Here is a 14,071-nt window from a genome sequence, read left to right on the forward strand (position 1 = left end):
TTGTGAAGCTGAAAGTCACAATTGTGAGATATTAAGCTTTCGATTACAAGATCTATACCACACAATTGTCATTTTATATTCTGTAACCGCAACTTTATAATCATAATTGTGGCTTTTAAATCTTAATTAGGATGTACAAAAAAAAAGTTGGCATTACCTTTTTATTTTTTGCACTCTTGAGATTATGTGAAGAGGTTAGTCTCAAGTCCTTATGTGAGCATGCTATGGACTATGAGGCATTTTTGTTTAGTCAAAAATGCAAATCTCAACAGATCACTATATCTTGGACTTTTAGAATTCATGCAAATCACTGTTGAAAGGAGTAAATAATGTCAGATAAAGTCTGTGCAACACATAAAACAGACATTTATTATTACAAACAACACAATTCAGAAAATGAAAGATTCTTAATTCAATCATACTCTCTTATCTTTGGGAGCGTTGGAGATTTCCGTCTCTGAAACTGCTTCAGAAAATTCACATTAAGCGACAGCAGCATTAGGACAGTGATATGTGCATTAACCATGGCGGGAAACACATGAAATTTTCCCCAAACCTCATTTAAAGGATGCCCTGCAGTCTGATTGAATCAATTCTCACTCAATTCTGTCATTTTACCTAATGTAATTTGGCTTCATTTATTTCTAAATGGACTTTGCATCATACATCAATATAAAATACTATTTAAAAATCACAGTGTCTTGATTCATCAAGACGTTTTGAAATCATATTCAGAATGTGGGGCAATCAACCCAGAACAGATTCAAGTACAGTCAAGTCTGAGGGAGCAGAATAATGGGTTTTCTGAGGCAGGCATAAACATTAAGAGGAAACAAAGTGGTTAAGACACTGCTGACATTTCCTGCAGATACTTTAACTTGGAATAAAAAGAAAAAAAGAAAAAAAAAAAAGGAGAAGTCACATATACATTTAACACATCTGAACAGAGACACAGCAGACAAGAGCTTGAGGGGAGAGACTCAAAGACAGAGCAGTATGTAATAGATGCATTTTTTTTTCAATTTTGATCTGTTCCTGGAAATGCAGATTAAAAATTCCCAGAAGCCTTTAAACCTCCTGGTTTCCTCAATAGCCCTCGGATTGGGGCCTCCTTGGAGTGCAACAGTGTAGTTTTCTTTCTCTCTCTTCTTCCCTCCAGTTTTAAGGAGGGTCTACTCCATACATCAAAGGTCCACGCTGCCGCGTCCAATCCTGAGACAGCATCATGATTTGATTGGTCAGGTTGATCTCTCAGACAGAGGGGACTGGACAGGATGGAAGCTTGAAGGGGACAGTCCACATCTAAGGTTGGTGGGCTGATGTCAGGAGACGTGGGAAATGAGTCTGACTCTTGTCTTGATGTCTTGGCGACACAGTGGGCACGTTTCCAGCTGTAAGGCACACTCCATACAAATCCCACTGAAGACAAGACAGAGACACAGAAGTTGACTTAATCGTTCAGCACCAAGAGGTAACCTAACTGTAAACAGCAATAGTTTAAATGCCCCATGAAATCACTTGATGAGCACAGTTTTCTCCCCTGTGATGATGTATTTTCATGTTTGGGACATTAATATTAATTATTTCATTGCACATTCTTATTTCTTTTATTTAGATCACATTTGCCATCATCTAATGCATCATCATTTAAGGCAATCGTTAAAAACACAATTTAATAACTGATTAATATAATCTTTAGCAAGGCTCAAAATGAATATGCATTTTTCATAATGTATGTTATAATGCTGTGATTCCTAAAATCACAATCACAGATTTTTAGTTTTTCGTGTTTTATTTTTTACTTTAGACAAAACGTATGTCAGCAGCACAAAAATATGATAGAATTTTAATATTGGAAACATTACAAACTGATCTCAAAAAAAAAAAAAAAAAAAAAAAAATTTTATTTTGATCAGACAAAAAGAAAAAGGTTCAAGACCATGTAAAGATGCTGGCTTCAAACTAAACCTTGTAGCTCACAGTAGGTCGGTCTTTAATGGTTTTTAAGTTATCATTAAGTTATCACTGTTGCACTCTAGGCTTCTTATGTCACAGTTAATGAACAATGATTGGCTACTTGCAAAAGTGAAAGCCAATATAACAATGAAAAAAATGAAAGTGAAAGTGACGTAACATACAGCCAAGTACGGTGACCCATACTCAGAATTCGTGCTCTGCATTTAACCCATCCAAAGTGCAGACACACAGCAGTGTACACACACATACACCATGAACACACCCGGAAGAGTGGGCAGCCATTTATGCTGCGGCGCCCGTGGAGAAATATTTTTCAAATGTCCTAATTCTCTTAGCAACCGTCGTTCTTATGTACTCCAATTCAGCCAAGCACAACAATCTTGCTTTCTTGAGCCTCCAATCACATCCTTTAACCCATAAACCCAGTGGTGTAAACACTGACTCTATATGTTGAACTTTGTACCTGTGCAAACAAGGTCTCAGTTCAGTGTCTGCCATCTGGTCACAGCAGAGGGTGCAGCAGTTATCTCTGATGCTAACTTGCTTGAGCAAAGCCAGGCGCCTGTGTCTGAAATAACAGACAGAGAAAGAACATTTTTATGTGCTCTCTTTCTGGCATGAATGGTATGAGTCACCTGCTTTGGGTGATAACTAATGCATTATTCACATCCACATATCAGTCATTAATACTTGGCCCTGTGTACAGAAATCTAATGAATGTGCAAACCTGGGCAAAATGATTTTCTCATCTGATGCGAGTGAAGCAAACTCATTAAATGTGTTGAATTTGATGGAGGGGGGATGGCGGAAGGGCTTGGCTCCGAAGTTGAACTCACACTGTTGGTAGGACATGAAACTGGCTGCGGCAAAGAAGCCAGATCTAAGAAAAGGTAAAGCAAGTTTTAAAAACCTCCATAAACACACACACACACATACATATTATATATACATATTATATATATATATATATATATATATATATATATATATATTTGCATTTGTTTTGTGGTAGAGGAAGTGAGCTTTGCTTACGTGGCAGAGGAGAACACCTGCTTCTCAGGAGGCAGCTGGATTCCATTTAGATAGAAAATCATCTGCTTCTTACTGAGGTCCAGCAGGAATCCTATGGCATCACCTAGAAAGCCCAGAGAACACTTAGTACAAAACTTTGCAAAAGTTTTTTTCCAAAATGATGAAATGCATTAAATGTAGGAAAGCATTACATAATTAAAGAACTTGAGTGTTGAACAGGATGCTCTGCACAAACCTTCTTTCCAGCAGGGGTGGGAGTGAGGTTTACTCCGAGCGTTGTACCAGATCAGCTGCCTGCAGCCATCATACGCACATGAGTACTCATCATCTCCAATCCCATAACCCTCCTGTACAAAGAAACATGTTCTCACTACTGAAATTCAAGTTGATTTTTTCATTTATGTGAGAGAACAATGTGTTTGTTTTAAAATATAACGAAAAAAAAATGTATAGCATATGACCCCAAATTTCTTAACGGTAATGCATATCTAATTAAATGTCATTACAATATCAGGATAATATATGTATATCGCTTGTAAAATAACATGGGTGTTCACATAAACACTGTACTCTTCATGTAAATATAGGAACATACTATAATAAGAAAAGAACAACTATATATATATATATATATATATATATATATATATATATATATATATATATATATATATATATATATATATATATATATATATATATATATATATATATATATATATATATATATATATATATATATATATATATATATAAAGAAAGCACAAATATCTAAACATAAGCAGAAACACACATGGTTAAGAAACTTGCTGTCCTTGGTTGCCCAGCCAATCTGCATGACACCAGAGGTGATGGCAGTGACTTCATAGTACCAAACTCCTGAATCCACACAGAATGTACAGCGGACACTCTCAAATGATGATGCATCACACCGTGCCTAATAAGAAAAATACAGATCACATTAGACATCAATTTTTTGCACTAATCACAATATTTAGTTTGTTTGTTATGGTTACAACTAGCTATTCTTCCACAAAAGGTAAAAAGGTTAAGGCATGCTTAGAACTTTATGAGTTGTATGTAACCCATTCCAAAAAGTATGTAAAGATGTTTTGTTTATAGAGTGGCCTAACTGGAAGTGAAACAGCAGAACTGCACAGAATTCTGAATCATCATCTTTCATATCTCGACAACATTGCTCATGCCTTGTGTGTACATTTATTTGGTTTTCACATTTCTTTATTCGCCTTTTGAAAGAACTTTAAATGTCTTCTATCTACCAATAAGAGTGTAGTTCAATTCTGTTGATCACATCTTACATTATCTAAATCCATTTTGCAGAATTTTACCCACAGTGATGATAATGGTTTGTCTCTCACCTCCAGTCCAGTAGGAGAGATCTTGAGATATTCGCTGACATCATTACTGTTCAGCATGGCGTTGATGTTGTTTAAGTTGACCTTCTCATAGGTGAACTGGCGCCCCTCTTTAATGACTACAGGCCAAAGGGTGACCAAAGATAAAATTATCAGTGGACACAATGTGGATATTTGTCGATTTAAGTCAAACATCTTAATATTTGACTTAAATTGACAGTCATCACAAATTACAAACAGTTCTTCCATATTCCACAGAAAGTGAAATCAATGAAAACCAAAAAAACGATTGAAAGGATTTCACATTCTATGGGAAAAATTTATTTCCTTGGTCATTCTTCATTTAAAAAGACTCAGTAACAGTAGTGGAAGATACTCACATAGGTTATCAAGGCTCCACTGGGCACAAAAGCCCACTTGACGCTTCAGGTAGTCTGGATGATCTGCCCAGCACTCCAGAACAGACAAACGCTTACTGATGCACGATTCCGACACTGTTAACTTGTTTTCACCTGAGATAAAGACAGACTGTCATTTAAAGTACCTTTCTGAGACTCTTCTGATTGAACATTTTGAGCTGAGACCAGTTAAGACTTACTGGTTTGAGAGAACTTCTCTAAAGCGATGAGAGCAAACAGCATGACAGTGGGATGGGCCTCAGAACTCTATAAGAACAACAAGACCACTTTAATGGCTATAACAACAACTTTAATGCAACTGATTGTGCAAAACCAAAGCATTAGTATAAAAAGAGTGAAAATGATAACCAAACTGGGATATTTCGCATCTTAGTTTGCATTAATATTCTAAGAATACTGGGGAGGAAGATTTGCATTGTGAATGTTAAGAGTATATCTATGCAGCAGTTTGAACTATCACTTCAAAAGACGAAGGAAAATCCTGTTTTCCATGACGTGACCCCTTTAAGAAATGCCCCGTTAGTCAGTATGTTTAATAACACCACTCAACATTCATACCAAACTCTCAAGTAAGTACTCCAGAGTTCCAGGGCTGAGGAGCGCAATGCTCGCTGGACCTGTAGACAGAAGAGTAAAAAGATGAAGTACTCCAATATTAACCAAATGATTTCTTTAGGCAATGTGTCTGACCTTAACAACAGAAGCACATATCTACAAACTGAAAGAACTGGACAGTGTGCGTGTTTATGTGCTGCAGCCTCAGCAGAGCTGTCAAATCACAGGCCTCTGAAGGAGCCTGCAGCATGCTCAGTCATGACAGGTCTTCACAGACTGCAAACTCAGCTCTTTAGCTTTAGAGGAACAGGCTTATGCAAATATGACGTAAAATGAGATGCATATATATATATATATATATATATATAATATATATATATATACACATATACACAATATATAGACACACAAATCCTAAAATTATATGTATTGCTTGTAAATAAATGGACATCATTATCACATCTGTGATAGCGTCAGAATGGGTGAAAGGCTTGCAGCATTGCTTCAGTCAATGCAGTGTGTGTGTGTGTGTGTGTGTGTGTGTGTGTGTGTGCGCGTGCATGCATGTCCCTTACCAGCCAGTTTCTCAGCCAGACAGCCCAGGACCGCTGTGGTGTTGCGGTGTTTGGCTGGGATGAGTGCATCCTGACGCGCCACAGCAGCACTCAGATTTAACATGTCTGACAACTTCTGCAGAGCATCTTACAAAACAAACTCTTCATCAATGACTGAATTTGTAATGTGTCAGAAAATAATGCACTGAACCCAGAAACTACTACACACAGAACAACTGCTCCTTCACCTTAATATTAACTGCACTTTCTTCCTCAAAACTTAAAGGTGCTGTATGTAAGATTTTGACTCTACTAAAGCATAAAAATATCATAATATGTTTGCAGGTATTAAAGAAACATGCTAAGTTAACATACATTATCTGAAAAACAATGCTACAGTCAGTTATTCTCCTTTGAAAATGTGTGTTTTGGGCCAGAATGTAGGTGTTTGTTTTGGTTTGTGAAACCCGCCCACTGCCAGGTTACCCAATTGTATTTCGGCAAAATACAAGTTGGGCGGAAAAACACAGCGTACTTCATTTCGTTCATCGTCAAGTGCGCTCGTTCCTGTTTGTGTCGTCAATCTGGCAACCTTCATGTGCGTCAAGTCTGAGAAGGAGGGGCCGGGTGAAAAAAACCCTCTCCAATATTTTGAATTTAGCCTGCAATACCTAGTTCAACCACTCGGTGTCAATCCTACATACAGCACCTTTAAACGAAGTAGATTATTTGAAGATAATAATATGTTTATACACAAAGATTCTTCATGTAATTTAAATTTTTGCTATATTTGGAATTTGATGGACCGAAACTAAGAAAGGACATAAATGAACAATAAATTTCACATCAGTACAAAAACATTTGCATAACATCATAATACCTTAATCTTGAATCTTAATGCTCACTTAAGCATGATTCTGTCCGCAATTTTAAACTATAACAGAATTTTATCTTGGTATCAACATAAAATAGACAAAAAAGAACCATTTCAGTGCAAAAAAAAAAGCATCTGTTGAAATCAATTAAATAAAGCAAGAGGGATATCACTCAAAAGCAGCATAAATTCAAGTACCAGGGAAATGTTGTGGGTCCTATTTTCAAAGTGCTAGCAAAAATAGAGCTGCATTACTGTCCATTAGCAAAAACAGAGGTGGAAAAATAATTTAGTAGTCAATGTTGTTGTGTGGTAATGTACATGTGAACTCACTTTGGTAGGCAAAGGGCATTCATCCAATAAGAGGGTTATTACTGCTGGTCCTAGTGGGTCATCTAGAGGAATTACCCTAATTAAAGACTGCACCACTTCCAACCAGCCATCATCTACAGCATGAAAAAGAGGGACAGAGACAAAAGAGGATGGGGGAAGAACAAACAGAAGTTCAGTCTATGGGACATGTCTGTTATAGGGCCATTATTATGACAATGCATTCAAGTCAATTCATCTTTATTTATATAGCGCTTTTAACAACACAGATTGTGTCAAAGCAACTTTACATGATTAAACAGGAAAATTCAGTAATGTTATCATTCAAACAACATTGAAAATTATTGGTTAAACAATATGGGTCTCTCGAGAGCAGATGATCTATAAAAGTCAATATTATATATATATGATGATGAGCAAATTAGATAACTAAACTGCTAAAATTACACATTTATTTTACAGAAAACATACTCAGAAATGCACATATATTGACACAAAAACAATGTACTAAACACATGCTCTTCAGGGGGTTTTGATGTCAATCTTGAAGCCCAGAGTCACGTTTCCAACCCATTTACTCCTGCATGAAGCTCTTAGAAGCCACCTGACGCCACAAAGTCTCAAACCACAACAATGGCTCAGCTCGGAGCAACAGATGCATGTATAAATAAAATCAACAGTCACAGAGGCTTTGGCAATGGCACAACAAGAGAGGCAGGCTGGCGACCTGCATATGACCTTGCTAAATTTTGACCCCTGATTAGAGTCTGGTCCATACACAGACCCAAATACCCCTCAACATTACAACGGTACACTTGGATTCACTGAAGGTAACATCCATAACTAATTAAAAAGATAAAAGGTAAATTTTTATGCAAAAAGGGCATGTAATCAAACAGCAGCAGTAGCTTATACACACTTTCAAACACGGAGTATGTTCCTGCAGTCTTGAGGCTCTGAGGGGACTTTAAAGCTGCAGTTAGTCTGCAACCCACTCATTTCAGTCACTGCAATAGAACTGAGTGACGGCATGACAATGGCAGCGCGCAGGGCACGGGCCAAACTTCAAAAGCAGCCACCACTAATACCCACAGAGCTTCCACTGTTCGATTAAAATCCTAATAACTTAATCAGTAACCAGGGGGTCACAACAAGCTGCACTTGAAAAACAAGCCTGAAACCAGATTCAATGTTCGGCTGGTTTGCTTTGGCTAATAACTACATTGTTTTCTGACATACAAAAAAGTATCTACTCATTCAGACTAAATGAAACTCAACAATGAATATTTTGAGCTTTATATTTGAGTAAATGAAGTAGACACCAATGAATGTCACAGCTCATGAACATGCCTGGAGCAAGGAGAAAGTATTAAAGCTGAAGAGCTTGTGACTGCACACATTCTTGTTGTGCCATCAGTGTTCTCATCCTCCTGTGGCTCCAGATCATTTGGGTCATATTTACAATTCAGGTGATCCATTCAAAACCAATCAGAGTTAATATGAAGCAAAAATGGCACCATCCAAGTCGGTAAGTTTCAAGCATCTGAGATTTCAAACATTGAGATGAACGGGAATGGGAACAGATAATTCTCTCCAGGCATTTTAGGGGGTTTTTAGACTTCATACACTGGATCATGAAAAGACCAAGCATAAAGATGCTTCTGAGATGAATAGCAATCCAATCACCTCAGTAGGTGGTAGAGCTGTATGATTTGAGAGAAAAAAAAAATTATCTAACTGCCATTTTTATGATTAAAAAAAGTATGATTGCAATTTAAAATGTAATTTAAAAAAGAAAGGAAACAAAAAAAAAACCTTCAGATTTGCTGTTCTTATTTGTAGGGATGGACAACTTTGCCAAAAATGTTGAGATTACATCTCAGTATCACTATAAAAATTAAAAAATCTTATTATCATTATTATTATTATTATTATTATATTATCACTAAATACAAATACTAAACTAAGAAAACTGTTGTAATATTTCACTTAAAAAAATAATGAGAAATTTAAGGAAAAAAAAACAATAATAATTTAATTTTAAAGTACAGCTGTAAAATTGTAATATTAATATTTATTGCTGTCTTCATGGCTGACTATGGCTGTCTAAGTTCTTAATTTTCAAAATTGAAAACCCATCAAGCTTTTATTTTAGCAGAAAACCACAGGGAGCACTTAAGCTTCTCTTTTTGTTGACAACAGCCGGTTTTTTAAGTGCTTCTCATAACAGGTTTGGGGAAGATGGTTGTTACATATTGCATTCTCAAATTCATGATGCATACGAGTTTGAGTGGTGCAGAATTTACAGCAAACCAAGCTGCAACTTACATGTAAAAGAACACAATGGCACATTTCACTCTGAAACACGCAGTGCAAAAATGTATTAAATAAAATTAGAGCCTTTGGGTTTTGGTAATCCCATTATCCATATTGATAATCGCATTTAAGCCATACAAGACGTGACATGGGTAAGTGTTTTGCATCTGCTTTGTGCATAAACTTTACTCCTCCCAATCAGAATGCCAGCATTTGAAAGTTTGTAAATCCCACCATCCACATGTGAACAATCTTGGATGAGACACATGGATGACAAGAGCATTAGAACTTGCCATATAGCGCAATAGCAGATTTGAACCCTTTTATGGAAAATGCTGCAGCATTTTGCGAGTCGTTCACTCACCCGTCTCTGCCATCTCATGCAGTGTGATCATGGAGTATGGTGGCTCTTGGTCACTGAAACACAAAAAGAACAAATACAATAATTAATGTCAAAAAAGTAGAGCAACCTAATAGAGAAAATGTTTGCCTGTGTGCCTCATACCCAGGGTGTAAGCATCTTATTTAGTCCTTGGCTGCTCTAGACATTAGTTATGAAAGCCTAATAGTATAATAGGTGTTTGTGTGACACATGACTGATTGCTATTGGAGGGCAGACTCCCGCTGCCGCTGAGGCTGTTTTGGCTTTAGGGTGTATGCATCCATTTTGCAAGCTAGGTCTGCAACAGTAAATCTAAGCAATGATAGCAAAATCCCTTGAGGTGCTCCTAGAGGGAGCCGGGCCCCGATCAAAAACACCACCAGAGACACTTAAGCAGGGAAAATAAATGTCCTCTATTCTGCAGTGTGACACCGTTGTGGTTCATTTGTCAGTCATAAATCAGTGGTTGGTGGGTACTAGGGGTGATGTTTTCAAGCAGCAGATGAGGCCAAGGAAAAGATGGTTATGAGGTTGGTCGAAAAAGAGAAAGAGCGAGTGTGTAAGAAAGGTCTAATGCCCCCAGCCATGGGTGTCTGACTGCTGTGTGATTGTTGTGTAATGGTCACACAGGGATATGTTCTAGTTAGTAACACTGATTTTCTGCTTTGTACAGAACAGAGTCAGACCCCCCAATTCAAGGTTCTCAACCTTTTTGACTCAAAAACTGGCTAAAATATTTGCTCTAGGACGGTAATTATGACAATACACTCTTAAAAATAAAGGTGCTTCAAAAGATTCTTCAAGCGATGCCATAGAAGAACCATTTTTGGTTCCACAAAGAACCATTCAGTTAAAGGTTCTTTAAAGAACCATCTCTTTCTTACCTTTTTTAAATCTGAAGAACCTTCTTTTGCCACAAATAAACCTTTTGTGAAACAGAAAGGTTCTTCAGATGTTAAAGGTTCTTTATGGAAACATTTTTACAAAAAGGTTCTTCTATGGCATCGTGAAGCACCTTTATTTTTAAGAGTGTATTGCTCGTCTTTAAACTTTATTAACGGAAACTGAGTGTTAGTAAATTATAGACTATTCATGTTGGGATTCTATGAGATTGAATCTTTCAATAAAATGAGTTATGGATATATATGCTCATTACAGACATATTTAAAAAATGTTTCCTCTGGTTGACAAAGTATATATATATACACACACGCAAATGTCATGCAAATTTTGATTTTTTTTCTTAACTAGGGTTTCAGGTTTAAGAATAAAAGTGGCTGTCAAAGGATGTGGTTGATCCACCATAATATATTCCAGCTGTAAGAAAAGAAAAGAAAAGAAAAGAAAAGAAAAGAAAAGAAAAGAAAAGAAAAGAAAAGAAAAGAGGACACTCCCCCTTGCACCCTTTAGGTATTTTCCTTTGGAATCAAAACAAAAACATTTCCTTTTCTTGTGAAGCTGCTGCTGCCTATTTTTTTCTTTAATCTGTGATTCTCTTCAAAATGTGACCATAAACTATTAAAATATCCATGCAATACTGCAGGCCTTGCCACCAAATCTGATATACACATAGAACAACTTCTCGTCTAAAGTGAACATCCATCATTAGACAGCAGTAGGCCGGCTGTGTGGGAAGGTGTAAGAACATGTGACAAAGAGGAAGAGTGACTGGGGACTCTGATATCCAGCCAAAATGTTAAAAGAAACATGAAACGCTCTCCGTTACCTCAAGCTGCTGTCTTGGGCAATACATTAAGATTAGCCTGAATGTGGTGCTGTGCGAAGGAATGAATAAATAAATAATGGCACGCTCATTACAGAGCTGTGCCGGGCTTCTCCATAAGTTCTGCACATTTAAAGCTGCTTTATTTTAAAAGTGAAAGCTCTTGCAGACTGCGTGGCCTCGCTGTGGTAGACAATAATACTGGAAAACAACCCACAATGCAAATAGATGTTCAACAGCAAGCAATGCTTTTAGCCAAAGATGGAGAGATGTTACTGCTGACGCGCAAGTAAACAGGGAAATGAAATTGATATGATGTGCATGATTCATTCCTACACAGATTTAATGACAAATCTCTGCACATCCTCTTGTCATTAAATGTTCACTCACTTGTCAACAAGAGTCCTGATGACAGCCAGTGTGTCCAGTACCAAACTGTCCACGTTTTGTTTTTTCCGACGTGGCTCGTGCGGTCCTCGACCTCGCCGGGGTGGGCGAACCGGGTCCCTGGGCCGGCTGCCTCTGGCCTCTGGGGGATCAGACACAGAGTTATCCACTCGCCTGAGCTGCCTGCGAGGGGCTGATCCCTCCTCCACGTCACTGTCCTCTCTGCACACGCAGCTGTTCCCCATGGCTCTGCCGGACGAAAGGCTGGGCCAAAACTGCAGCTGTTCTACGGTGAGTCGCAGAACCCGCACGAGGCTCCTGCTGGCACAGAATGCAATCCAGGTGACTACTATCATATCATTGGAAGGACTTTAAAAGGTGTTTCAGTACGGGTCGAGGAGACGTGTCGGTCATTGTGCTACTGCAGACCATCAGGAGCCAGATGCAGACCCACAATGCTAATAGTGCAGTCAACACACATCCTACAGCCCGAGAGGTTTTCACTCCTGAAAAACAATACGCATCAAATTATTATCAGTGTGGACAGAAAACATGACAATGCGAACATGCAAATCGTAAATAAAATGCTCAAAGGACCCACTAATATATTCTTTCATGTAGCTTGTTCAAGTAAAACACTTAAACAGTGATATTATTCACTGATCTCGTTTAACAACATATGTAATATTAATGTTATTTATTAATATGATATTATATTTTATTAATTTAAATGTTTATTGATGATATTATTAGTTACAATAATATCCAGTGCTTGTCTCCAAACAATGTTTTGCTTTAAGGCATAAAGTTTGTAAGTAGCCAGTATAGTACAATTAGTTAATATAAAAAAAACTAACCTGACTAATTTGATATTAACTTAAATATAAATTCAGTTAATGATGATGTACAATAAATACATAAAACAACAGGTAGTTCGTATTTAAGTACATAAACTAAACAAATATTCTTGCTATGATATGCTATTACAGCCGTTGTCAGTGTTAGCAGTGGCTAACTAACAACTTAGCATACCAAACAACTTTACAAAAAGCCCATTTAAAACACAACAAGCCACTCACACATGAATGAACAATGGCCAGTGTACGCTTAACACAATCACTGACATTTACAAAGCCGCTGAAAGTTGTTTCAGTAAATTAGCCTCAATAGACTTGAGTCTCTGTGGCTGCGTCTCAAATCATAGTGAGCTGCCTACGAAGGCAGCATTTAAAGGGCTAGTTCATCTGCAACTGAAAAGATTTAAAACTTTATAACTATTTTTTTCCCATGAAACACAAAAAGGAGATGCTATGTAGATGGTTAGAGACTGACAACGTCAGCCACCATATACTTTCAATTCGTGAATGCTCATAATGAAAGTGAATAGTGACTCGGGCTGTCATTTTGTCTGTCTCCTTATCCAATTTTTTGATACTTACAAACGCCGAACGAGCCTATGCCCACAAATGCTGTTGACGTGAATATAATTCCGCTAATGTTGTCTAGATAGGTAGCTTACTAGGTCTTTTAACACAGCCTTTTTTATAACGTCAGAAATTAACGTTAGCAACCATATAACTAGCCACACCTCCAAAGAGATTAACAAAACGTTAGTTTAAAGCCTTCCTTTAAATTGGCACATACACTAGCAGGTCTTTTATCGTTAAATAATGTGGATATACAAGAGACAAGTATTTACTCACCCGGTAAAGCGGAGGATTTTCGGTAAATGCAACAGCACTGATCCGTAGGCCGAACACAAAAGACTAACGTTACACGGGAAGTGTGTGTGCTTTACTTCTCAGTGATATGATTCGTACTCTCACACACAATAACCACTTCAACAATCAACATTTTGCCGATCCACACAGAAAGGCTGATCCAGCCGGTGTTTGACAACGAAAGTAAACGGTTGACTGAGAAGTGAAACCATAAAAAATGCCTGGAATCGGCGTGAGATAGCTGAAGCTCAATGAGAGCTATGTGTGCTGTTAGTGATGGGAAGTCCGAATCCTTTCCGAGAAACGGTTCTTTTGAACAACTCGTTTCAAAGAACCGATTCAACAAATGATTCAGGTGTTCCTTTACGTCAGAACGTAATTCCGTCATCACGCGGTCCGTCTCGTTAGTACAGTACATACGCTGA

At 37.6% G+C, this 14,071-nt stretch overlaps 1 protein-coding gene across 1 annotated transcript; it reads right to left on the reverse strand.

The window, feature by feature from the left end:
• Window positions 1-349: 349 nt before the first annotated feature.
• Window positions 350-13,954, reverse strand: LOC109109941 (RING finger and SPRY domain-containing protein 1-like). Its single transcript, XM_042774732.1, has 15 exons — window positions 13,629-13,954; window positions 11,929-12,431; window positions 9,798-9,850; window positions 7,121-7,233; window positions 5,935-6,061; window positions 5,363-5,421; window positions 4,984-5,050; window positions 4,766-4,897; window positions 4,389-4,504; window positions 3,803-3,946; window positions 3,245-3,356; window positions 3,010-3,112; window positions 2,705-2,857; window positions 2,441-2,545; window positions 350-1,419 (listed from the first exon to the last, which is right to left on the reverse strand). The coding sequence occupies exons 2-15, from the start codon at window positions 12,279-12,281 to the stop codon at window positions 1,323-1,325; spliced, it is 1,734 nt and encodes a 577-aa protein (XP_042630666.1). The 5' UTR covers window positions 12,282-12,431; window positions 13,629-13,954; the 3' UTR covers window positions 350-1,322.
• Window positions 13,955-14,071: the final 117 nt, after the last annotated feature.

Source organism: Cyprinus carpio, chromosome A18, assembly GCF_018340385.1.
Source record: "Cyprinus carpio isolate SPL01 chromosome A18, ASM1834038v1, whole genome shotgun sequence".
NCBI lineage: Eukaryota > Metazoa > Chordata > Actinopteri > Cypriniformes > Cyprinidae > Cyprinus > Cyprinus carpio.

Coding starts and splice junctions, on each gene's coding strand:
- LOC109109941 (XM_042774732.1), bottom strand. CDS start 12,281: ATGATAGTAGTCACCTGGATTGCATTCTGTGCCAGCAGGAGCCTCGTG. Junction 4,505..4,765: donor GTGGAGCCTTGATAACCTAT/GTGAGTATCTTC, acceptor TTTGGCCTGTAG/TCATTAAAGAGGGGCGCCAG. Junction 3,357..3,802: donor ACAGCAAGTTTCTTAACCAT/GTGTGTTTCTGC, acceptor TTCTTTGTACAG/GAGGGTTATGGGATTGGAGA.